Source organism: Ailuropoda melanoleuca, chromosome 3, assembly GCF_002007445.2.
Source record: "Ailuropoda melanoleuca isolate Jingjing chromosome 3, ASM200744v2, whole genome shotgun sequence".
Classification (NCBI taxonomy): domain Eukaryota; kingdom Metazoa; phylum Chordata; class Mammalia; order Carnivora; family Ursidae; genus Ailuropoda; species Ailuropoda melanoleuca.
This window is the reverse complement of record NC_048220.1, coordinates 43,864,208-43,889,214: the sequence shown is the minus strand read 5'-3', so window position 1 is coordinate 43,889,214 and position 25,007 is coordinate 43,864,208. Positions and strand designations below refer to the sequence as shown.

Here is a 25,007-nt window from a genome sequence, read left to right as displayed (position 1 = left end):
AGATGATTTTTTTCTTCATAATAATTTTCATATAACTAATTATCTTTCATAATGCCCTACTTTATTATTTATTAGACTTGGGGTCAGAATGCTTTACCTTATAGCCAATCAAATTTTGACTTTCTCTTTCCAAATTTTTGAAGGACAAATGATAATTAATTACCTAGTACTTCTCTAAAAAATTCCTTTATGTTGTTACAACTACTGAAAATTGAGTGCAACTACCATGGAAACAAAGATGAATTTGACTTTTTGTTTACCCTCCAGTACCTCTAGTTCCTTCCTTACATGTAGTAACCAGAATAGAGCACAGAATTCTATAATTTAAGTAATGTATTCATTCTTCCAATAAATTTTTGTTGTGTATCTACTACATGCTAGACACCGTTCTAGACATTCAGCATTTCTAATAGAATATTCTGTGATGATGAAATGTTCTATATCTGCTCTGTCCACCATAGTAGGCATTAGCCACATGTGGCTATGGAGCCCTAGAAATATGGTTAGTGGGTCTGAGGAACTGAATTTTAAATTTTAATTAAATTTAAATAGCATAGTTATTACTATATAATGCTATGTATTAAAGATATATGTATTTAAAAAAAAAAAAACAGGCTCATAGATACAGAGGACAATTTGGTGGTTGCCAGTAGTGGAAGAAATGGGTCAACTGTTTTTGGTTTTGTCTTTGTAGTTTAAATAATTTTTTATAATAAAGGATATTAAAAATTCTGTCAACAAATTTTTTTAAAATGCTGAGAGCCATCAACTATAGGAAGAGATAAATGTGCATCATTCACTGTGGAGAGAAACACATCTTCCTAAAGGTGCTTATTGATTTCTTTCTGCATTCTGGAAGATTTGTGTGGCCTTCCAAGAATTCAGTATCATCATCATCATCCGGGGTTGGCAGGAACTTAGCTGTCTCCAGGACTTTGGAAGGTTATGAGTGCTGTCCACACCACATTTACATCTCTGCAGTTGCATAAGCCTCATTCCTCATGTGAGCATTCCATTTTAACAATGATATTAGCTAATTTCATTGAAGGCCTAATATGAGAAAACCATTGTTCTAATCACTTTATGTGCCCTCCTAGAGGGATGGTATTATTATTCCCATTTTACAGATAAGAAAATGGAGATCTAGAGAAACGAAGGAATTTGCCCAATGGTTACTAATATTTACAGAACTCTTTCCACGTATCAGATACTTTCTACTCCCTGTGTACCATGTTCTTCGCATTATCATTATTTACTCTCACATGCTATAGGTTCTATTATTATTTACCTTTTTATTTATGAAGAAGCTAGGTGCAGATAGGTCAAGTTACTTATTCAGTATCTCCGTTCTTATTCAGGTCTGAGTTCCCAACCATCATACTATCCTGCCTCTCAGGATGTATTTTGCTAGAATAACTTCATTATTTGTGGGCTGAGATTTGTTGCTGAATTTTCCCCTTTAAAGCATAGATAAATTGCCTAAAATGAGTATGGTGCTATGTTCATAATTTTTAAAATTTTACATACTAATGAAAAGAGACAAATAGTAAAGAAGTAATTTGAAAAATAGGGTAATTTAAAATAGTGGTAAGTGCTAAGAGGGAAAAAAAACAGGAGGATGTAATCTCTTTTACATCCTGGAGTTGGCTTTGGGAGGGTGGGAAGGGGGAAGTTACCCCTCTTCAGAATAAGGGTAGTCAAGGAAAGACCTCTCTGTTGAAAGGACACTTGACTGAGACCGAATGACGAGAAGACAGCAACATAAGTAATTGGGACAATAATATTCCCAGAAGGACCAGCAAATGCAAATGCCCAAAAGAGGGAACAAACTTAGTGTATTGAGGAAAGAAAGAAGTCCGGTGGTCTGGACCAGTCTGCAAGAGAGAATAAGATTGGAGAAGGAGGCAGGGGTCAGATCACAAAGGCCACTGCTGACCAGAATTAAGGGAAATAGGAAAGTAGTGCAATCACTTAAGCAAAAAGTGACATGATGTGATAATATGTTTTTTAAAAGAGCTATCTGAATGCTTACTAGAGAATGGGCTGATTATGGGTAGAAAAAAGTAGAGGCATAGAGACCAGGTAAGAAGCTATTCCATTTGCCTATTTCATCTGAGGTGGTAGCCATGACGATGGTGAAAAGTGAAAGAATTCCAGCTATGTGGAAGTAGTGTAATAAACTCATTACTTTCTAAGCATCATATATCAGAATACCTTTACATTTTAATATAAAGTTGAATTTCTATGTAACAATCTGACATTCCTGCCAGTTATTCAACTCTAATAATGTTTCTTATTGTTATTCTTATAAACAAATGACTTTCACAGCATCAGTGTGGTTTGTCAAAATTTGATAATTGAGAAAAATTGCACCGATAAAAGCCTATAAATGCTTTTTTTTAAAGGCTTTCATTTTTACCATATTCTGCAAGTAAGATTTATCATGTTAGAGTTATGAGCTGATTATGTGATGTCTGTGTCTCGATAAATTATTCCTGGCTCTCTGCTTACATGCAGTATGTGTGGCTAGTTTACTGCAGAGTAAAGCTGAAAAAATTCCAGTACACATGTTCTTGCAGGGACTATACACATGGCTAGTCAGTATATGTAAGAGTTTTTTGTACCCTGTCCCTAGTATCTTGGCATTACTTTTATTATGTCTGCAGGACTCGTGTAGATGAAATGCCACAACACATTCTTTTACTATTGTAGCCTCAACCAGGCTTTTTTTTTTTTTTTAGTAAAAGCAATTACCATCATAAAAATTCCTTACTGGGGAACTTTCCTTATTGCGTTATCATTCCATGAGCCTAATAATAGTGGAATATAAAGAAAAAAAATTTTAATGCTAAAATATCTAAAAAAGACTTTTGAGTTCTCTTTAATATGAAACACTAGGATTCTGGAGGAAGAGAAATAAGAAAAAAGGAAGTAAAGTCAAGTTTTCTAGACTCCTGGTACATGTTAGAGTTGTATAAATCATTGCCTAGCTAAAGATAATTTGCAGATCACATGCACCTTTGCCATTGTCTAAACACAGTTAAAGAACTCTCAGTCTGTTATCTATTGGAGAATGCTAATGCCTATAATTGGTCATTGCCGGACCCTTATGTATTTCTAACCTGATAGCTCTATCTGCCTAAAAGCTAATTCTGTGTTTTCTGTGAAATCTTGCAGTGGTGTTATCAGGGAGATTGTGTTCCTTTTGGCACTTGGCCCCAGAGCATAGATGGGGGCTGGGGTCCCTGGTCACTATGGGGAGAGTGCAGCAGGACCTGCGGGGGAGGCGTCTCCTCATCCCTAAGACACTGTGACAGTCCAGCGTAAGTAGCTAAAGTAAGCCGGAGCCAACAAAAAGACACAGTTGGAAATGATTCAGAGCTGTGGTTTCACATGTTATCTGTAAAAACGTTTCACTAGTGAGCCAAGTGTTTGTCTTCTGAACAAGCAATAGGCACAGGAGAGTGGAAGAGCCTTGTTATACAGACTTTCTTTTTCTTCCTTCCCCCTTACTGTGCAACTAAAAATAAAAGAAAAAGAAAAAAGAATAGCATTGTGTATCTATCCCAGGTATAGCCAGATTATTAATCTAGTAATAATCAGATAGATTTCCCCCTCCAAAAACTACTGAATTATGGATGAATCCAGGTCTGCTCTTAGCTACATTACCATTATTCCCTGGAAACCTAAGGTCTTTTCACATGTCACATAAAATTATTACTGCTACATTAGTATTAAAAGGACCAATGAGAGCACTTCAAGGGTTGAAATGCCTTGATTCGCATCACAAATCACAATGAAAAGAATACTGCCCATGTGTTAAAATAGTTTCCATTCACATGCCCCTATTAATCATCTTCCAGAGCTGCCACCACTTTTCTCCCCGTGACTATTTTATGCAGGTCGGACCTTTCCTCTCCCACCACTCTTTTTCTCCGGTCAGAGTCCCCCTGGCAAAGGGCCAGCCCCATTAGTATTCTTTGGTAGCTGTATTGCCTCTTCCTCCCACCAGTGCCCATTACAGGTGGACCAGTCTCCCAGTTAGACTTTCCTGTCCGTCTGGACACTAAACTGCTCCTTAGCTGCTGCATATCAGGTGCTCCCATTTTTGTCTAAAGCTCAGGTTGCAGGCCTCCTTTCCCAGCTAATGCTTGCAGCAGCATGGGGTTATAATATCCCTTCTGCTTTTTTTCCCTTCCTGGGATAAAAGATAGTCAGGTTTTATTTTTTATTTTTCTCCATTAACTCAGGATCCCTCTCTTTGGTTCCCTTCTCTAAACATCTCTTTTCTTCTCTTTTACTCTTAGCTTGAAATTATTTCCTTTTACACTCGTTCTTTGTTTCCATTCTCCAGCTTTCTTTCCATTATTTTCTTTCTGCTAAACAGAGCTAGCTCAGTGTCACCCACTCATAAACTAGTCATGCTACCATCATCCCCACGCCCTTGTTTTTGTCTGACCAAACCATCTCTCCCAAGCTGATTTAAACTTGGCCATTCCTTTTCCTTTTTATAATCAGTATCCACTGGCATTCAAAATATATTCAAAATGTAACTTTAATTATTCCATTGACTACCAGTGAGCTGAAATTATAATTATACTTCATCTTTTACAAACAAGCACAGAATAATTACCAAAGTTCAACTGCAGGCTACTGTAAATTAGTAACCAAAACTATAAGCCTCTGTGATAATAAGTAATATACCCAGATCCTTAAGATAATGACTTGGACTTCTTTTAAAAAGAAGTTAGTTTTTTCCATTCAAAATAACATGCCCAAATAATAGCATATGGCTTTTCCTAATGTTAAATACTTAAAAAATTAATTTATGTAAATCAAATATTGGACATCTTACTTTTTCATTAGTTTGAGTGTAATATACAGTATTTATATAATACAAAGCCATCTGATTTTTAGATGTAATTTTTCAAACTTCATGTAATGAGATAGAAATTCATTTCTGCATTATTTACTTTGAAATGAAGCTATTTCCAGAGAATTGCTTAGTATGCTCTCATTTCCAGTCTGGAAAAAATAGTAAACTTACTGTTTCCTACTTGGTGAACAGATAGCATCAGATTATGTGTTTTGTTGAATACAATTCAAATGGTTTTTCATTATAAGTAAGTGATTTTTAGACTCATTGTGTTGAACTGAGCACTTGCTTACTATGATAATTAGAGAATAAATTTTTTTAATTGCATTTTCTTAAGAATGTAAATTATGATAATTAAGAGTCTTGTAAAGTTATTTATAGTAAACTGCCTTAGTTTTTATGTTCAACAACCATAATCATCATTGCTAACAATCACCAGCATGATTGTTATTTTAATAACTAGTAAAATGTCAAATTTTGTATTTTCTTAAAATAAATGCTAATATGTTTTCGTCGAGCAATATATATACTCTTTATGTAGACAGATATATTCACATGTTAAACAAAATGTGTTTTCAGACCTTCAGGAGGTGGAAAATATTGCCTTGGGGAAAGGAAACGGTATCGCTCCTGTAACACAGATGTAAGTAAAACCAAACTTTGCTATGAAAAATTAGCTTACATTTCCCCTAGAGCAGGGAAATTTTTAAAACTGTAAGCTATTCGGTCATAAATCCATGTGTATGAAGGTCACATGAATTTTTTAAATTGTTAATAGTGAGTGGAACGGGCCTCATGTCCAGAAATTCCATCCACAGGGGACAAGGGGAAGCTCCAGCACTAGGAACAAACACAATATCCCCCAGTGGGTACCAAGAGAGAGCAATAAGTCCCCCAAAATGACTTGGTCCCCCAACATTCATACCTTTACCACCACTGTCTTTCCTGAGTCCACCGGGATTAGTCTTATGCCCATCAAATAGGATTATTTTATGTTTGCCACTGTAAGAAGCCCCAGATTGCCACATCATTCCTCATCTCTTGCCATCCAATCCCATAAAGTTCTGCATACCACATCTTCTGTTTTGTATCTCTGCCCAGCTACTGAAACTTTTCTTCTGTGCCCTTCGGAATTCATGATCTTTTGGCAGCAAAAGCCCTTATATCTTGATGTCTCTGAATCTTCCTTCTCTTCACTTTGCTATTCTAATGGAAACTGGCTGTCCTCTAATGATACTTAAAATAAACTTTAGCGCTCTAAAGGTGTTTTCTCCCTTAGCTCTTGAATGAGTGGAAGTGGACTGACTTTTTAAAATATCTCATTACCTCTTTCGAATCATTCTTTCTCCCTCTTATCTAAAAACCACACCTTTTTTTTTTTTGATGTACAGTTCGATGATTCATTAGTTGCGTATAACACCCAGTGCACCATGCAATACGTGCCCTCCTTTACTACCCATCACCAGCCTATCCCATTCCCCCACCCCCTCCCCTCTGAAGCCCTCAGTTTGTTTCTCAGAGTCCATAGTCTCTCATGCTTCATTCCCCCTTCTGATTACCCCCCCTTTCTTTATCCCTTTCTTCTCCTACCNATCATCCTAGTTCTTATGTTCCATAGATGAGAGAAATCATATGATAATTGTCTTTCTCTGCTTGACTTATTTCACTTAGCATTATCTCCTCCAGTGCCGTCCATGTTGCAGCAAATGTTGAGAATTCGTTCTTTCTGATAGCTGAGTAATATTCCATTGTATATATGGACCACAGCTTCTTAATCCAGTCATCTGTTAGGGCATCTCGGCTCCTTCCATGATTTGGCTATTGTGGACAATGCAGCTATGAACATTGGGGTGCATATGGTCCTTCTCTTCACTACTTCTGCATCTTTGGGGTAAATACCCAGTAGTGCAATGGCTGGATCATAGGGTAGCTCAATTTTTAATTTTTTAAGGGACCTCCACACTGTTTTCCAGAGTGGCTGTACCAACTTGCATTCCCACCAACAATGTAGGAGGGATCCCCTTTCTCCACATCCTCTCCAACAATTGTTTAAAAATCACACCTTTTAATTTCATGTCATCAGACTGTTACACAGCATTCCTCACCATCATGCTCTCCAAAGCTATTCCTATCTTAATTCTTGGTTATTTCATAAATAGATAGATATTTTTCCAATATCTTCTCTTCTGGATTTTTCCATAAACATACAAACATATTGTTATTTCTCCTATCTTAAAAAAACAAAACACCTGCTAGTTCTTTTCCCCTTTTTTCTTCCCTCTGAAACAAAATTCCTCAAAAAAGTTGTATACTTCCATATCTAGTTTCTCTTCTAATTTTTCCCTAAAATTGTTCCTGTCAGTTCCTACTAAAAATGCTGACAAGTCACAGATGACTTCCATGTTGCTAAATCCAATAGTCACTTCTGAGTTTGGTTGTCCTTTTTTACTGCTACTTGTTTTTTCTCATTCTCCTTTGCTGGTTCCTTCCTACTCTTTTTCTCTTACTTCTTAGAGTGTCCAGGACCTTGTCCTTGCCGTTTTTTGTGTGTACTAGTAGTATTCATTTCTTGGTGATTTCATCCGGTTTCATTTCTTTCGATAACATTCATATGCCATTTGATGCCCAAATTTATGTTTTTTTTAAGATTTTTATTTATTTATTCGACAGAGATAGAGATAGCCAGCGAGAGAGGGAACACAAGCAGGGGGAGTGGGAGAGGAAGAAGCAGGCTCATAGCGGAGGAGCCTGATGTGGGGCTCGATCCCATAACGCCGGGATCACGCCCTGAGCCGAAGTCAGACGCTTAACCGCTGTGCCACCCAGGCACCCCCCCAAATTTATGTTTTTAACTCAGATTTCTTTCATGGATTCGAGACTCGTATCTGACCATTGATTAGACTTTTAATAGACCTCTGATATTTAACATGTCCAAATGTTATCTCAAAAACATTTCCATATACCTGTACCTCCCACAATTTTTCCCATCTCATATGTCAACTCCATCTGCTTCAAGCCAAAAACCCTTGAGTCATTCTTGATTCCATTCTCTCACAGCTCATATCCAATCCCTAAGGAAACCCCACTGACTTTCACTTCAAGATATATCCTAGATCTGCTACTTCTCACTGCCTCCGCTGCTACTACTCTGTTCTTCACTGACTTAGTCTGAAGAGCTTTTTCAGTGGATTTCCCATTACCACTCTTGCTCCCTACAGTTCTCAATAATAGGAGGCAGAGTGAGTCAGATTATATCCTTTACTCAAAACCTTTCAGTGCCTCCATTTTACTTTAATCCAAGTTCCTTAGAAAGGCCTGCTAAGACTATACAGTCTAGCCCTCCATTACTTTTCTGAACTAATCTCTTACTATTTCCTCAGCAATAACCCTGCTCCAGCCACATGGGCCTCCTTCCTTGTACTTACCAGGCATGCTCCCACTTTAGGGCTTTTGCATTGCCTGTTTCCTTTACCTTATATACTCTTCTTCCAAAATATCTACATTACTTACTCTCTTACCTCACCTTTATTCAACTGTCACCTTCTCAATGAGTCCTAGCCTGAATACCATATTTAAAATTGCAAACTTCCCTACTCCCTACAGCCCTGAGACTCCCAATCTTCCTTGTCCTGCTCTATTTCCCCCTGTACATACTTCTAATATCCTCTGTAACTTATTGATCATATTTACTTCTATGTTACATTTACATCCTGAAGTAATAACATGTAGCTTTAATTACAACGATCTTTTCAAGCTACCAGCATTATTTAGTCATTCACTCAACAAACCATTGTGTGCCTACTGTATATCAGACTGTTCTAGAGTGAGAAAGACAATTTCTGCTCTCAAGAATCTTATAATTTCCTGGGAAATCAGTTAAGTGCAGAAAATCACCACTCAGAGTGATTAATGTATGATATGATAGAATAAGTATGGGATGCTATGAAAGCACATAAAACGGGCACATAGCCTAATTAAGGATTTAGGGATTTCTTCCCATAGAAAGATAAAGATATGAAGGGCAAATAGGAGCTGACCAGAAACGAAGAAAACGAAAATGAAAGCTTTCTAGGTAGAGAGAAAATTAAGTGCAAGGCTTATAGGTTAGACAGCATGATCTTTACCTGGAGGCAGTAAGACATCATTCAAAAACTTAGCCTCAGATTTATACTTTATGTGAGAATGGGTTGGGGAAGGTGAGACTGCAACAGAACAATAAACAGGTCAGAAAGAATTTAAGCATACTGGTGGGAATGACTGAAGTGCTGAGCCATGCACTATGCACTGAGAATGACAGTGGGGTCTAAAGAGGGCTAAGAGGAGAAAATTAAGGGACTAATTTCAAAAATCTATAAAAATTGAAGAACCAATGTAGTAGGAGAAACAGAGTGAGGGAGATAAAAGATGTGGGGATCAGAGAATGGAAAGCACTTGAATTTCTTATATGACAAGTGAGACTATTCTCGATGATGACAAATCTGCGGTATGGCCAAGGGAATGCATGCCTAGCTTTGGGCAGAGATGAAGGAGTTCAAGGCTCTTCAAGGCTGGGGAGTTTGGGGAGTCCTCTATGCAGATGTTGAGGTCACTCAGGATGATGTTAAAACCTGGACTTTGAGACAGGTATCAGACCCTCTAATAAATGAGAGAAAAAGAACATGATGAGTTTAGTAGGAATGATGAAGCCAGATAGTGATTTGGATGAATAGCATGAATTTCAGAAGACTCGAGCTTTTACACAATGGTAGAATAAATGAGTATCTACTGTATATCAGACTTTGTTAGGTAGGAGCAAGAAAGCCGAACCCATGTCTCAATTCACATGTGTTTCTGTTATATAATTGTAGGGGCAGGCACATGTTTTGACCTTAATAAAATAGGTACTATAATGTGAATAATGTATGATAAGTAAAAGAAAAAGAAAAAAAATTACTAGACATATCAGGCTTATTGCTTTTTACTCATGAACTTTGTTTTAGATGCTCAAATTGTAGAACTTGCTATTGGTGGATTGACATTTCTATTACCAGTTTTGTCTTCTGTTTCTGCTTTCAGCAAATGATGCAATTGACTTAACTATATCATGGAAATACAAATTTTTTTCACAAATCTAGTCTCCACTAGTTCAGAATATAAGACAATTCAGTTACCACACTGAAATTTATTTTCATGCTAAGTTAATAAAACTGTCTGAGCATAAGTTTATAAGGTGAGGACTTTTAAAGTATAATCTAATATATGAAAATTTAAACTTTCAGAACACATAATCTAGTTGCACTGTCCAAGAGAACTTTCTTCATTGATAGAAGTGTTCTATATGTGCATTGTCCAGTCTGGTAGGCACTAGCCAAATTAGCTCTTGAGCACTTGAAGTGTAGCTAGTGTTGGGGCGCCTGGCTGGATCAATCAGTTAAGTGTCTGACTCAGTCTCACCTCAGGTCTCGATGTCATGGTCACGAATTCAAACCCTGCATTGGGCTCCATGCTGAGCGTGGAGCCTACTTAATAATAAAAAAAAATTTTTTTTAATGTGGCTAGTGTAAATGAAAATCAAAACTTTTAAGTTTAATTAATTTAAATTTGAATAGCAACATGTTGCTCATGGCAACCATGTTGGACAGCACCAAGCTACAGAGTCTAGCTATGCAGTAGAAAAATAATTGTTTTAAAGAACACTGTAAATATTATATATAAAATTCTCAAAGCAAATCAATCTTAGATCATTTTGGAAACAAATGTAGAATACTTCCATTTTTGGTAATGATTGAGTAAGTCATTCTGACAGAAACTCTTTTTTTTTTTTTTAAAGATTTTATTTATTTATTCGACAGAGATAGAGACAGCCAGCAAGAGAGGGAACACAAGCAGGGGGAGTGGGAGAGGAAGAAGCAGGCTCATAGGAGAGGAGCCTGATGTGGGGCTCGATCCCATAACGCCGGGATCACGCCCTGAGCAAAGGCAGACACTTAACCGCTGTGCCACCCAGGCGCCCCTGACAGAACTCTTTTTAAAAATTATTGAATAAGAATGTTTTAAAACATCGCTTTAAGATCTGCAAGTAACTGACAAGATAGTGAGGGAAGTTCCTGAAGGTCAAATTCTTTGAGAAAGGGGAATTCAAAAATGTAAGTGGAGCATCAGAGCACCTAAGGTTCCTTTGCCCTGACAATATTCAGAGGAAGAGACAAGATAAACTGCTACTGTGTCTCTTTCCTACCTGTAAGGAAGGCTTTTCCCAAAGCTCCTCCCTTGTTCCCTTGGCCGACTTCATTCATATTTTATTGGCCTGGAGGTCACATACCCATTTTAAACCAGTCATGGGCAAAAAGAATGGGATTACCATAGTTGGTTTAGATTAATCCAAATTAGCCCCTTAAATGAGGTTAAGATCACCTTTCCTGAGAGGTAGATTCCTGGTCAAAAATCAGAATTCTGTTAGAAATAAAGTGAGTGGTAGATCCTGGGTACACCACACATGTCTGCTCAGAGCTCTTTTAGTTCCCATCTTTACTAGTAGAAGTAGCAGCAACACAAGTAGTAGGGGTAGTAACTGCTGCTAACATTTATTGAGCATTCACTATGTGCCAGACCCATTAATTTAACCATACTTTCTTCCCATTCTGAGAGTTCTCCTTCTCCTGGGCACTGAGTTGGCTTGCTGAGATATTTTAAATTTTTATTCTTTCAACAAAAATCTAGAAATAATATGCTAATTTAAAGTTTTGGTATGATCTGTTCTACTACAACTTTACCTCTGCAACACAAATTAGCTCATAAGTGATTGAGTCATTTTGTGCTATATTTTTTGCCACTAAGTGATACAGCGGCTAATGTCACATTGATACAGCTGAATGGTAGAGGAAAATTGTAGTGCATATGATGACCCTTCATCCCACATTCTCCTCTTTGGCAGTTTGGCCTTATGCTCTGTCATAGAACTCCTTATCGTGTGTTTCTGCCTGTTCTTTGTACATTGGCCTCTTGTCTCTATAACTCAGCATCCTCAACCCTTGCTTATTAACTTATTTCACTTTTTTGGGGGTGGGAGGGAGATAAAGCCCTATGTTTACTCCAGTATTCCCTTGTTAGGAACTTGTCATGTATTTTTTAAACTGTGCTCGTATCTTATTAGAATTGTTATTGTTTTTGTTAGTGTCCTGTCTTTGATTTGTCTGCCTCTAACACATTTTTCTCATATGCCTGTTTTTTTACTGTGTAATTTTACAGAAAGGTTTTTTCAAGAATGTATGTGTTGTATTAGAGTAGAAACTCCTATATTTTAAAATCTATTCTAAAAGTTTCTATTACAAAGACTATACTATAAGATAGATAATTTAATGTTAAATCATAAAGAGTAAATCGACTGTAGTTGAGATTGAGTTATGCAAGCAAGAAAACTTCAGTATGTTCTAGTAACCATAGAAAGGGTGTTACTATGGAAGCATTATAGGGCTATTGTGTTTATATTCTTTAAATTAACCTTGGAACTTTTTTCTAAATGTACAGTTGTTTAAATGTTCTTTTTTTGCCCTGTATTGCCTGGGTGTCTGTTAGGTACGAGCTTCCCTAATTTAAGGGATTCAAGAGTATACTTGCCTTTTTAGATCAGCCTCCAACCTTAGTGCATTTTTTTTTTAAGATTTTATTTATTTATTGGACAGAGATAGAGACAGCCAGCGAGAGAAGGAACACAAGCAGGGGGAGTGGGAGAGGAAGAAGCAGGCTCATAGCGGAGGAGCCTGATGTGGGGCTCGATCCCGCAACGCCGGGATCACGCCCTGAGCCGAAGGCAGACGCTTAACTGCTGTGCCACCCAGACGCCCCAACCTTAGTGCATTTTTAACATCGTTTTTAGTGCACATCGTATTTAGTGACACTGTAAATAATATCTAAGAGAAATTTTTATAATTAGTTAAAATCAATTTGACAAAAACTAGGAAACAATTCATAAGCATTTTTGGCTTGTCATTTGTGATCCAAGAGCTTTTCTTGAGACTTAAACAGGGAATAAGGGATAGATTCAAATGATCCTAGAAGAATTTTCAAATCATTGCACAGAATGAGATCATGTTAGGCAGTCAAATGGCAGGAGCACCCGTTTATGAATCTTTGAGGTTTGCTCTATGCTATTTAATTTATGCTTAGAATGCACATTATAATAAAAAGTAGAAAATCTATGGGGCGCTCGAGTGGCTCAGTTGGTTGAGTGCCCAACTCTTGATTATGGTTCAGGTCATAATCTTAGGGTCTTGGGATCAAGTCCCATGTGGAGCCTACTTAAAATTCTCTCTCTCCATCTCCCTCTGCCCCTCCCCCCACATTCAGCTCCCCAGCCCCGACATCTGCTCTTGTGAGCTCTTGCACATAGGCACATGTACGCTCTCTCTCTCTCAAAAAAAAAAAAAAAAGAAAGAAAGAAAGAAAGAAGAGAAAGGAGAAGAAAAGAAAAGAAAAAAGAAAAGAAGCAGAAAATCTAGGAGATGTTAGTCTGATTCACACGTGTTTGATAGAGCCTACTTAATATTCCTTTTAAGATCTTACAACCCATTCCTCATAGCCTGTCCGTTTCTCAAGTGGTATAGCAGTCTTGACCTTCTCATTTCTGTGGTGGGCCAGCTAGTACTATAGATTACCACTTAGTTCTCATGTTTTTACATATCATAATTATTTATCACTATTAGTCATTACTTTCTGATTAGACTTGAATTAACTTCATTAAAATCATAATTGAAAAATAGAATAAATTAGAAAATCCCAAGGAAAAGGAAAATCATAAGTTGGGATCAGTACCTTAAAATATGTACCATAAGTTCCTTCTGCATATTAAGATTGGTCACACATTTTACTCTGAGTTTCTTAGAGGCCTGGGTAAACAAGCAAACACTATCAATTCTAAGTTTCATAATGTCTAATAGCCACGACAAAAGGAGATATATCACAAAGGACCACTTTATATTTTGAAGTTTTGATACTCCTACAGGGCTCTCCACACTGGTGAATCAGATTGAAATTTGCAAGGCAGACAGACTTTTTTTGCTTAAGTTAGAGGAAAAATTAAAACTGGGAAACTTTGTAGGCCAAATAGTCTTAAAAAGTGGCTAGCACAAAAGCAAGACAGCCACACCTCCCCGGTGCTGATTTAATTCCCACCACAGGCATTTGAAGGATAGAGGAGTGGTAGAAAGACAAGAGCTCTCCAGTAGTAAGGGAACAATGTTCCCATTATTTCCTGTCCCATTTACCCCAGTTGGAAAGAAAAAGATCCCCAGAGATAGAAGAGGCAACTTATAAAGAAAAAAATCTCAATCTTTAAAAATTTAAAAATAGGTCAGAAAATTGTATCCAGCTGTAAAATTGGCCTGACCAGTCTCAATAGCAACCTAATCAGCCTAGAGGCTGGACGTATTCACACGTTAGACTCTGAAGCTGATTATCTGCATTAGGATGTATTAGACAGGCAGTTTGTTCCCTAGATCATAATTGGTCACCCCAGAAGCCTTCAGAAGCAACTAGACAAGGACTCTTTCTTTGACATCCATATGATGGTCTCTAGGACAGAATAGCATGTAAAGACAATAGCTACAGCAGGAACAAATTAAAATGGTTTTCATCTTGAAGCTACTGAGAAACCAGGAGCTCTTATTATAGATACAGAGTAGAATCGGATGAAGTTGGGTCTCACCATTAAAGTAGCAACTACAATAGAATATTTGGGATCATAAGCTAATCTAATAGATAATAGACGTGGCCCTTGTGAGACTTTGGTTTGAAGATCAGAATTTTATGGAGGTCATAATGGCATAAAAAGGGACCTTTCTACCTTTCCAAAAAGAATTTCCTATTTTTGCTTAGCTACTCTCCAAAACCAAAGGGAAAAAAAAATCCTTGTTTTTCCTGTTGTATGTTATTTGTGATTTGTGTGTCCACTTGATAATGTGACTAGTGTGGGGTGACCAGATCAGATGCAGGCTGACAGCGCTGGTAGTCAAGGAATTCACACAAGGCAGAACAAAGGAGGTAGAAGTTTTCTGAATATCCCACAAGGAAGAGGTGGGCAGGACAGCAAAGCAGAGACTGTCTGCCAAGAGGCAGTGTGGGGGGTTGTAGTGAAAGAGGGGAGGTGAGGAGGTATGGCAGCGTATGGAATTTTCCTTTTTTGGTACCCGTGGTCTGGGTGTAAGTAACCCGTGGGTCAGCTAAGGCTTTTATGGGTATTTGGAGGTGGGTTGCCTAATGGGCTGTTTGTATTCAGCCTGGGGGTTGGGGGTCACTGTGTGCCCTTCTACATTACTCAGGCTTCCATTGTTCAAGTTGGTTGCCTGAAAGCAACCTCTTCAACTAGGGTAAAACTTCTAGTGAAATACCTAAACTTCACTCAGGCTGGGATGGAGAGTCATATTTGTCTTGCATCTTAAACATCGCATTTCCTCCTTTATCTTATACATCAAAACTATAAAAAAATTGTGGACTCAGAAGGGTTCTAGGTCATCTGTGGTCTGTTCAAAAAACTAAGCATAGATTGTGTAGTACCTAGGAATTTTCTCAGTCAGCTTTTCTAGAGGGGCATGCTATTCTGCAATTTTTTTCTTCTTCGGGACGTTGCTTTGGTTGTGGAGAAATATAGCCTATATTTCAAAGTAGGATTGTAGTGGGAAAAATATGGATTTTGGATTCAAATTGACTTAAATTGAATGCTGACTGTAACCCTTGTTGCTAGTTGGTCTTGGCAAAATACCTAATCTCACTAAACTTCAGGGAACTCCTATGTAGAGTATAATTATATCCAACTTTCAGGGTTGTTTGAGAATCAAAAGAAGGAACACATGTAGAACATCCAGTGCTACTTCCTAATACTTAATCTGCACTCAATACAGTGTAGTTAGTATCACAGACATTTTTGTTTCAAAGCAGATTACAAAGATTATAAAGTACTTTCATACATAATCTCATTATGTCTTCAAATCACATTTATAAAGAGGAAGAACGAGTATTTTTTTTTAAAAGTATTTTAAAATGAGGACCTAAAGCTAAGCAATAGGCTAGTGTCATGGAAGGGATGAGTCAGGCACAGGATTTCTGAATACTGATTTAGTGCTCTTTTAATAGACGGAGCCCTTGGGAGGTGGGTGTGGCAAGGTAAGCTTCTGTGAAAGAGTTTGGTCACCTTTGACATTGTCTTACTTCCAGTCTAACCTTACCCTGCAGCAGAACCAGATAGCTGAGAACATTCTGAAACTACAGACCTTGCCCCCAGGGAGAGGTGTGGGGTAAGTGATAACAAGGTACAGAGTTGATCCATTAACAGTGTTATAACTGTGTCCCAAGTTATAATTAGAAAACAGATATGTATCAAACACTGGATTTTTTATGAATATTATATATAATATTTATTATATTATTATTATGGCAAAAAACTAACAGGAGCAAGTGTTATTAATCTTCTTTAGGTTAGTACAAATTGGTGTGCATCGTGTTTTGAAAAATAAGGACTAGCTTTTAAGCACAGAATAGAGCTTGCTTGTTCATTTCGTCCTTAAAAGGGATGTTTTAAAAATTACAAAGTGAATGTTTGTTGCCTAACATTTTCATAGGCTTAGGGGAAAGGGTTATGCTATGGATAGATAGCATTTTAGTTAAATTGAGGCTACACAGAAATAGATTTAAGTTGAAGACTTGCATAGAAGATCATGGTATCAAATATGACAGCTAGATTCTAGTTTGCCTGGACAATGTAGGTGTAGCAGGCTTTTCTTTCTTTTTCTTTAAATACTCAGTGAAACTACAAAAAAATCAGAAACGATTTTGGAGAGAAAAGATAAGAAGATTGAATCAAAACTGTTTGAGATGATTCATTGGACACGACATTTAACTTTAGCGAGATAATCATACAATACCTGATAAGTAGGAAATCAGGAATTTTGTTTGCAACTTCTAAGAGAGGGGTGGAAACATGGACTTTGTTAGCCCTTGTGTCATTGTGTAACTTAGAAAGTGATGCCTGTTTGGGTGAACAAATAGAAATGTCCTTTCTTCACAGTCCCATGTCAAATAAGTGACTTCCTAAGCAGATCAGGGGCTGGAATTTAAATTCCACTTATGCTTCTGAAACTAATAGGGTATAGCCAGCTAAGAATATATTGACATACTGAAGAGGAAGAAGAAAGTTAAATTTGGGGAGTGTTGAAGGGTGGTCTAGTGTAATAGTGAAGAAGCAAAAGTGCATTTAGTGTGGAAGCAAGAAAGGAAGAAGCAGCAGCAGGTGAAAAGTGCAAGAGAAAAGTAATAGGAGAATAAAATGCCAATTTTGCTCATTTGCAATTTTATCTGAGGCCGGAGGAATCCTTGTATCCTTCCAGCCTGCCTATCTCCTTTACCAAGGAGAGAGGAATGGGAAAGGGGAAAAAGAATTTTCACGCTCAGCTTTCTTCTCACACTTTATTGCACATAAGACATAACACAGTATTTATGGAATTTTCCTCATTTGCAAGACATTTTGGGATGTATTTCTCTTGAAGTTAAGTGGCATTTTGGGTGTATTTTGCAAATGAAAGAGAGAAGGCACAAAGGGCTTCTGCGACTTGCCAAGGTCACCCTATTCTTTGGGACAAAACCAGGATTAGAAACCCAGTAATAGAAATGCCACTACAAAGTTTGTCAGTGGAAGCTGAGATTTCTTTCTATAGCAACTTTTATGCCCCAATGAATTATCCTTTTTTTTTTAGATTTATGTACCAATAAAAAGTAATAAGTTTAGTCAAAAGGAGATGCTTTTAAACAGTGTATTTGGAAGCATAAGATAGTCTGTAGAATGTGCTAACATACACATCTCTATAAAAAAAATGTGCTGATAAAGATGTTGGCATTAATTTTTTTTTATTTCTTTGAAAATACTAAGATTAAAAATGCTGAGACCTGCAGCTTTGCCCTCTGGATTTATGTGGGGTCCTGCTGGTTGCTTTTTATAAGGAGAGGATGCTTGATTAGTGTTAACACTAGGAGGCTGAAAACCTGTCAGGCTTTACATAAAAAATTGGTTGCTTGTGCCATGGTGTCAGCATTTATTACCTTTAAGCAATATAAAAAGCATTACTCCTTAAACTCTCTACTATTCCTAAAAATACAAAAATAAAAATATACTTTACATAATTTTTCCTTAAGAAATTACACTTTTCTTTGATCACTCTTATTTTTTGGAATGAGAATATACAACTCCTACTGAGTTAATTTCTAATCAACACAAATTCAGAGCATTCACTGAAGGAAGCATGGAAATCAGGAAGACAGAACACTAACTGATATATTCTAGAAACAGAAAAGCATGGGATCAAGTCTACTAGTTTCCTTAAGCCCTTCCATCCTCCATGCTATTCTATGAACCTTCTTAACACACTTCTGTTTCAAGGCCTTTGCATTTACTGTTTACTCTTCTCACTGATGTGTAAGTCACTCCCTCAGTTTCTTTTAACTCTCTGCTCAAGGGCCACCTTATTAGAGAGAATTTCTCTGACCATACTATTCTAAAACAACTTCCCTTCTACCTCACTATCAATCCCCTAACCCTGCTTTATTTTTCTTCTTTCTCACCTCCAACTAAAATGAGTTCCTGAAAGCAGGGACCTACTCTTACTGCTTTATCTCAAGCTTACATCATATGTGACACATTTGCTGAATAGAAGAAAGACATTTAAGGCCAGTTCTTGGTGGCTGGTTTTAAGAGGACTAATGATAGGGGCGCCTGGGTGGCTCAGTCATTAAGCATCTGCCTTCGGCTCAGGGCGTGATCCCAGAGTCCTGGAATTGAGCCCCCGAGCAGGCTTCTCTGCTGGGAGCCTGCTTCTTCCTCTCCCACTCCCCCTGCTTGTGTTCCCTCTCTCGCTGGCTGTCTCTATCTCTGTCAAATAAATAAATAAAATAAAATAAAAATAAGAGGACTAATGATAATGTTATGATGTGCCCATAGGAAAGCCATCAAGGTCTAGATACCTTTCATTTAGGGATCAGATTGTTCAGTGTAGATCCAGAAGAAAGGAGCAAGACCCCTGAGTTATAGGGAAGACAGATTTGGTCTAAAAGTAAGAAAGAACCTGATAGTAATTGCAGCTGCCCAAAAAGTATTTGATATTTCTATAGACGCTTGTACAGATTGCATGACCACTTTGGGGATAATTGTAGAGGAAATAGAAGCATCTTATGCAAATTAGATTATATTCTAACATTTCTTAGAAGTGTATGATTCTGTTTTGACTCAATTAATCACTGAGTTTGGTTATTCTTCAGTGCTGCTGGACATATGTATCTATTATGTTAACATCCTAAATCAGGGGGTTGACAAATTGCATCTCCTGGGCCAAAGTTGCCCCGTCACCTCTTTTTGTAAATAAAATTTTATTGGAGCACAGACCCTGACATTTCATTTACATATTGTCTATGGCTTCTTTCACACCATAATGTCACAGTTGAGGAGTTGCAACAAAGACCCAGTATGGCACACGAGGTCTAAAATATTACTATGTGGCCCTTTACCAAAAAAGTTGGCCAGCCTCTGCCCTTAACCAATAAATTGCAAAAAAAATAATACATAGCAATAAATAAATCTCTATTCAATGTCTCCCAAATACCTCATCACCATCATCATCATTATTATTATTTTTGATTGTTATATCAGTAAAGTTCCAACCATAATAATAGAAACCTCTCTGGATATTTAAATAGAAGGAATTTAATGAAAAAAAATTGGTTACACAGATGATGGAAGAGGCTGACAAGCCCATAGATCAGCAACAGCAGGAAGATGTCACCACTCCTCCCAGGGAGACCAAGGGAGGAGTCTAGGGGCTGGAATTAACACAGCAGAAGTTAGAATCACAGGATAGGGCCAGAGGATGGAGGGATGGGGTAAGCGTGGCGCTATTACCTAAAGTTGCAGTCACAAGAGATTCTGCTTCTGCCTATGATGCTGCCTGAGGTGGAGAGAAAGAAAAAGAAATACTCTGGCTTCCCCCAGTAGTGCCTTCATTGCCTGAACCATTGTCAGAAGTCAGCAGACACAGAAGCCTAGGAAATGGAGCTTGCAGAGTTTGTTCCCCTGTGCCTAGACCCAAGACCAGAACAGCTGCTAATAGTTATTCAGTTCTGCCCTATGCCACATACGGAGCTAAACAGTTCACCTGAATCTTCACCTAGGAGGTAAATACTAGTGTTATCCCCAGTTTATAGATGAGGCTTGGAAAATTAAGTACATTGCTAAAGGCCACGAGTTAAATAAAAGACCAAGGCAGAATTCAGGTTTGTCATACTCCAGAATTTTGCTTTTAGCCCTTCTGTTTTATAAATGAGGAAAAAGTTTGGCGAAGAAAAGAACTTGCAGCTGAAATGATAGGAACTCAGGTTACTCCTATTAAGTTTTCATACATATTCACAGAGCTAAAATTTAATGCTGTTACTGTAGTATTTAGAGTTCAAAGGAAGCTCCCATTCAGATGAGGGAGTGTCCTTACACCCTGAAACTATCACTGAGCAACGTTCTGTAGCCAGTGTACTGGGTAAAAGGGATTATTAATTACAACTACCTAAGAGTGTTGAAAGAGATTAAATAGATAATACATCCATAGACTTCTGATAAGTGTGCCACAGAGCGGGTACTTGCTAAATGCCTAGTAAATGGTAAGTAGCTGTTGTCGTTGTTATAATATAATATAATATAATATAATATAATATAATATAATATAACCACCTGAGTGGTCACAGGAAAGAGTATAGATTAGAAACTTTATGAAATGTTATCCAAGTGCTTTATTAAACTGTAATATCCTCCTGTCAGACTTTTAACTTTGCCTATATTTAGGATATTCATTACAAGACAGTCAAGAATGAGATTTTTTGTTTTCTTGTTTTTAGTGAATAGTCCTCATGATGCGTTAGTTTGTTAATTCAGGGCTTTTGTATGTACCAGTGGTTTTCTATGAAATGTCATCTCCTCTTATTATTTCATAAGTTTCTTTCATCTAGGATGGCCTTTTTCCAACTATTCCCAACATATGACCTTCTCCTTCCTGTACCCATGTCTTTATTTGTCTTCCTTCTTAATAGTTTTAATCCCCTAGAAATATTCTTTCTCAACTAGCTCAATTCCTATAATACTTTATAATATTATAAAGGATAATTATTTATAATACTTGTAATTGTAATATACTCAAGATTTTCCTTCTCCACAATATTTCCCTAATTAATCATGTGACACATGGATCTTTTACCTTTATGCAGCACCTATAGGCCCCCTGTGCCATGCTGTTGTGTACTCACCACCTGAGACAGTGCTGCAGTTCTCCCATTTGTCTCTGGTTTCTCAAACTAGATCGAAAGCCATGCCTGGATTAATATTTAAGTGCTTTACAAATACTTCAGTATTATTTGAAACTTGTAGTTAGAGTTCACAGTAACTGTATTTTTTTAAAAATTGATGATGTTTGCTTAAACACTAGTCTTGCTACATGGCAAAGCTGCTGACAACTTTCATCCTTGAACAGGATTCCCTGAAAATGGCTAGAATGGCTTTTTTTTGATCCAAAGATTAACACACTGTGAAACAAAACACCCCGGAGGTGTGTCTGTCTGTATGATGCACTAGGTAGCCTATGGTAAATAGTCATTTTTCATTTTTTTAAAAGACAAGAAGGGTGATTTGACAAGCAGAATCATTAGGCTTGATGTTGCAGTGTCGAATTTTAATGTGCAGAAGTTATTTTAAAATACAGGGCTCACAATGGAATGTAGACCTGTTGGCACTGTTTTCAGAATTTGAGGCTTTGGACTTGATATGCTAGAGATTTGAACCACAATATACAGGGAGTAATGATGACCATGCGACTACTTGCACATTGTGTTCTTTTATTTTTGTACATGCTTCAAGGGTTCATTTACAATATACTGACCTCAGAAAACTGTATAAAGTAAATGTGGAGATCCAAGGGAGGGTAGTAAAAAGTCCTCAAATGATCTCTGAGAGTTTAATATACTCATCATTTATTCACAATTAAGAATTTTATCTCCTGACGTGTTTTGTTTTTCCATATGTGGGGGATTTTTTTTCTGTCAGTGTATCAAAAGCAGTGATTGTTTTAGGTGCTAGAACTGCAGAACTCTAAAAGATAAGTCAAATTAGGTCATATTGCTCAAGCACTGTGGAATGTTATACTTTTAATTCTTCGTGAACGTAAAGATTGAATTTAGGATGGCCTGGGGTATTTGGAATCTAGACCTAGCTACATTGGCAAGATTTTCCATTTTTAAAAAATTCAGGTAGAAGAAGCATTCCAAACTTTTAAAAACAAATAACCTTCTCTCCACCCTCTCAACATCCTTCTCTCCTCCCCACCCAACACATGCACATGTTTTGAACCAATTTAGGATTTTATTTTCTGTGATGTTCATAGATTACATGTAAATCCTAGGAAGTCCAAATTCCTTGAATTTGAAGGTGTTTAGACTTGAGGCCTAGCATTTGCCCAGTTCATTCCACATCTTAAAATATGGTTTTTGTCAAGGCTAGACAGTAAACAGCTATAGTAGTAGGGATCCAAACCACACTTAATAGTGCTGAATGTTGTGTTAAAATCTGCCTCTTGATTCCTTAAAATAAAGAGCTGGGAGTAGCTGTGGCAACTGGACCTTAAATAATGTTACCAAAAGAGATTTTGTGTTTTAGTTTCTTCATCTAGTTTTTATGTGTGTTCATAAGGACGTACCTGATGCATTGATTGCAAAGTGGACTGTGACATGCATCTTAATATAAAGTTATAAGGAAACTAACACTTAATTTCATACAAATTACTTCAGTTATTCATTCTGTGGCTAAGATGACAATTCAGACACATCAGTCTGAATACTGCTATAGAACAAGTAAATATAAAGTAAATGCCAGAATTATAACTACAGCATCAGGCAGTGGGCAAATGTGACGAGTTCGGGCAATTTTAATTTTCAGGACATTGTCCCTTAGTTTTGGTATTGTTCAACAATCATACCATTTATGATTTTATTTTATTTTAGCCATGTCCTTTCGGGGCCCGAGATTTTCGAGAGAAACAGTGTGCAGACTTTGACAATATGCCTTTCCGTGGAAAGTATTATAACTGGAAACCCTACACTGGAGGTAATGTATAACCTAGCAGAGCATTCATCATGCTTGAGAGCTTTGCAAATATAAAAGAATATATAAATACATACAAACACACACATGCATTCATACACATACTGAAACACTAAAAATAGTGTTTGCAAATCAAAGCAGGATAATGTTTACAGTACTATAAGGTTTCCCTATAATAAAGTTTATGTTAGTAAAAATGATCAGAAATCATTTATAAAAACCTAGTTCTATTTAACAAGGTACAAAAGTCCTAGAAAGGATATAATTCCAAATAATGCTTTTCAGTTCTTGAGACTTCTTTGGGGTATGTGGACATTACATTATAATCATTTATAATCACTGAATATTTGGAATTATCACCCTGAAAACAACTTATAACAATATAAATCAATTCAAAAGTGGCTAGGAAACCCTGTATTCGTTCTTGGTCAAAGGCCAAGGATCTTCCCATAGATTATTATTATTCTTTTTTAGTGTTGGGAAACAGTTTTACCCTTTAATTTGGGCATGTATCAAACACTAATTGTTCAGTAAACACCAGAAGTTTTCTTGTACCCCCAAAATACAAATTAAATTTTGTTAAAATTTTCTCGTAGAGAAATTGAATGTACTTTTAAAAGACTTTTATTGTTTGTTTTTTATTCTAATAACTTACCTTGAAAATTTTCCAACAGAGCAATATTAAAAGAATTTTGCATTGACAAGAGTCTACCATTCACATTATAATGTACTTTGTTATGTATCTAGTCATCTCTCTATCCATTAATCCATTTATTTTTTAGATGCATGTCCAGTTGTAGTCATCGCTATACTTTCCTCTATATACTTCAACACGTATAACGTTAATCACAGTTCAATACTTATTCATTGTTTTTGAGGTTAGACTGTGTACAGTGCAATGCACAATCTTAACTGTACTTTCCCTGAGTTTTGACACATGCATACACCTGCAAAGCCCTATTAACATGTAGAACATTACCCTACTTCCAAAATTCTTATAGTCCTCACAGTCCTTCCCAGCCAATCGCTGCCTCTACCTATTTCTTCCAAGAGGCAACCACTGTTCTGATATTTTTTTCCTTGCCATAGATTAGTTTTACTGGTGCCAGAACTTCATCTAAGTGAAATCATGTCATATTTACTGTTTTGGGCCTAATGTTTTTGAGATTCATCCATGTTATGGCATGTATGACTAGCTTATTCCTTTTTATTGCTGAGTAGCATTCCATTGTAATAACCAGTTTGTTGCCCCATTCTGCTATTGATGGCTGGCCACCTGAGTTGTTTCTAGTTTTCAGCTGTTCTGAATAAGCTGTTGTGAACATTTTTGTACAAGTCTTTTTGTGAACATATGTTTTCATTTCTCTTGGGTAAATACTTAGGAGTGGAATTGCTGGGCAATTGTGTAGGTGTGAGTTTAGTTTTAAAGAAATTGCCAGATGTTTTTCCAAAATAATTTACCATATTACACTCCTACCAACAACATATGAAAGTTATGTTTGTTCCACGTCCTTGCCAACATTTGGTATTTTCAGTCTTCTGCTGGTAGGTGTATAATAATGTCTCAGTGTAGTTTTAATTTGCATTTTCTGATAATTGATTTTGTTGAACACATTTCTATGTGCTATTGACCATTTATAAATGCACAATGAAATGTGCACAATGCACAAAGAAATAAAATGGTAGCAATATTATGCTAGCACTAAACTGACTGAATTATTTTAAATGCACAGTCTTGGACACAGGTAGTGTAAGTTCCTCCAATTTTTATCTATTTTTCAAGAGTTCTTTGGATATTCTAAGTGCTTTCCATTTCTTTGTAAATTTTAGGATTACTATTAATTACTACAGAAAAACATGCTGGGCTTATGATTGCTCTCTTGTTGAATCTATAGATCAATCAAAGGGGAACTGATAAATTGACAATATTTTAACAATTGAATTCAATAGCGAATTTATGAACATGGTATATATATAGATATC

General features: G+C 36.9%; 1 protein-coding gene across 5 annotated transcripts in view; it reads left to right on the top strand.

Moving 5' to 3' along the window:
- ADAMTS6 (ADAM metallopeptidase with thrombospondin type 1 motif 6) overlaps positions 1-25,007 on the top strand; it is a 295,037-nt gene that overhangs the window by 204,165 nt on the left and 65,865 nt on the right. For 4 of the 5 annotated variants that reach the window (XR_004624085.1, XM_002919303.4, XM_034656287.1 and 1 more), the window contains 3 exons: positions 3,178-3,323; positions 5,456-5,519; positions 22,925-23,027. Coding sequence is in view for 4 of the 5 variants with exons in the window: in XM_002919303.4 (XP_002919349.1) it covers positions 3,178-3,323; positions 5,456-5,519; positions 22,925-23,027 (313 nt within the window). In the remaining variant the exon portion in view is untranslated. The remainder of the gene's footprint in view (positions 1-3,177; positions 3,324-5,455; positions 5,520-22,924; positions 23,028-25,007) is intronic. The other variant, XM_034656286.1, reaches the window with a different exon arrangement.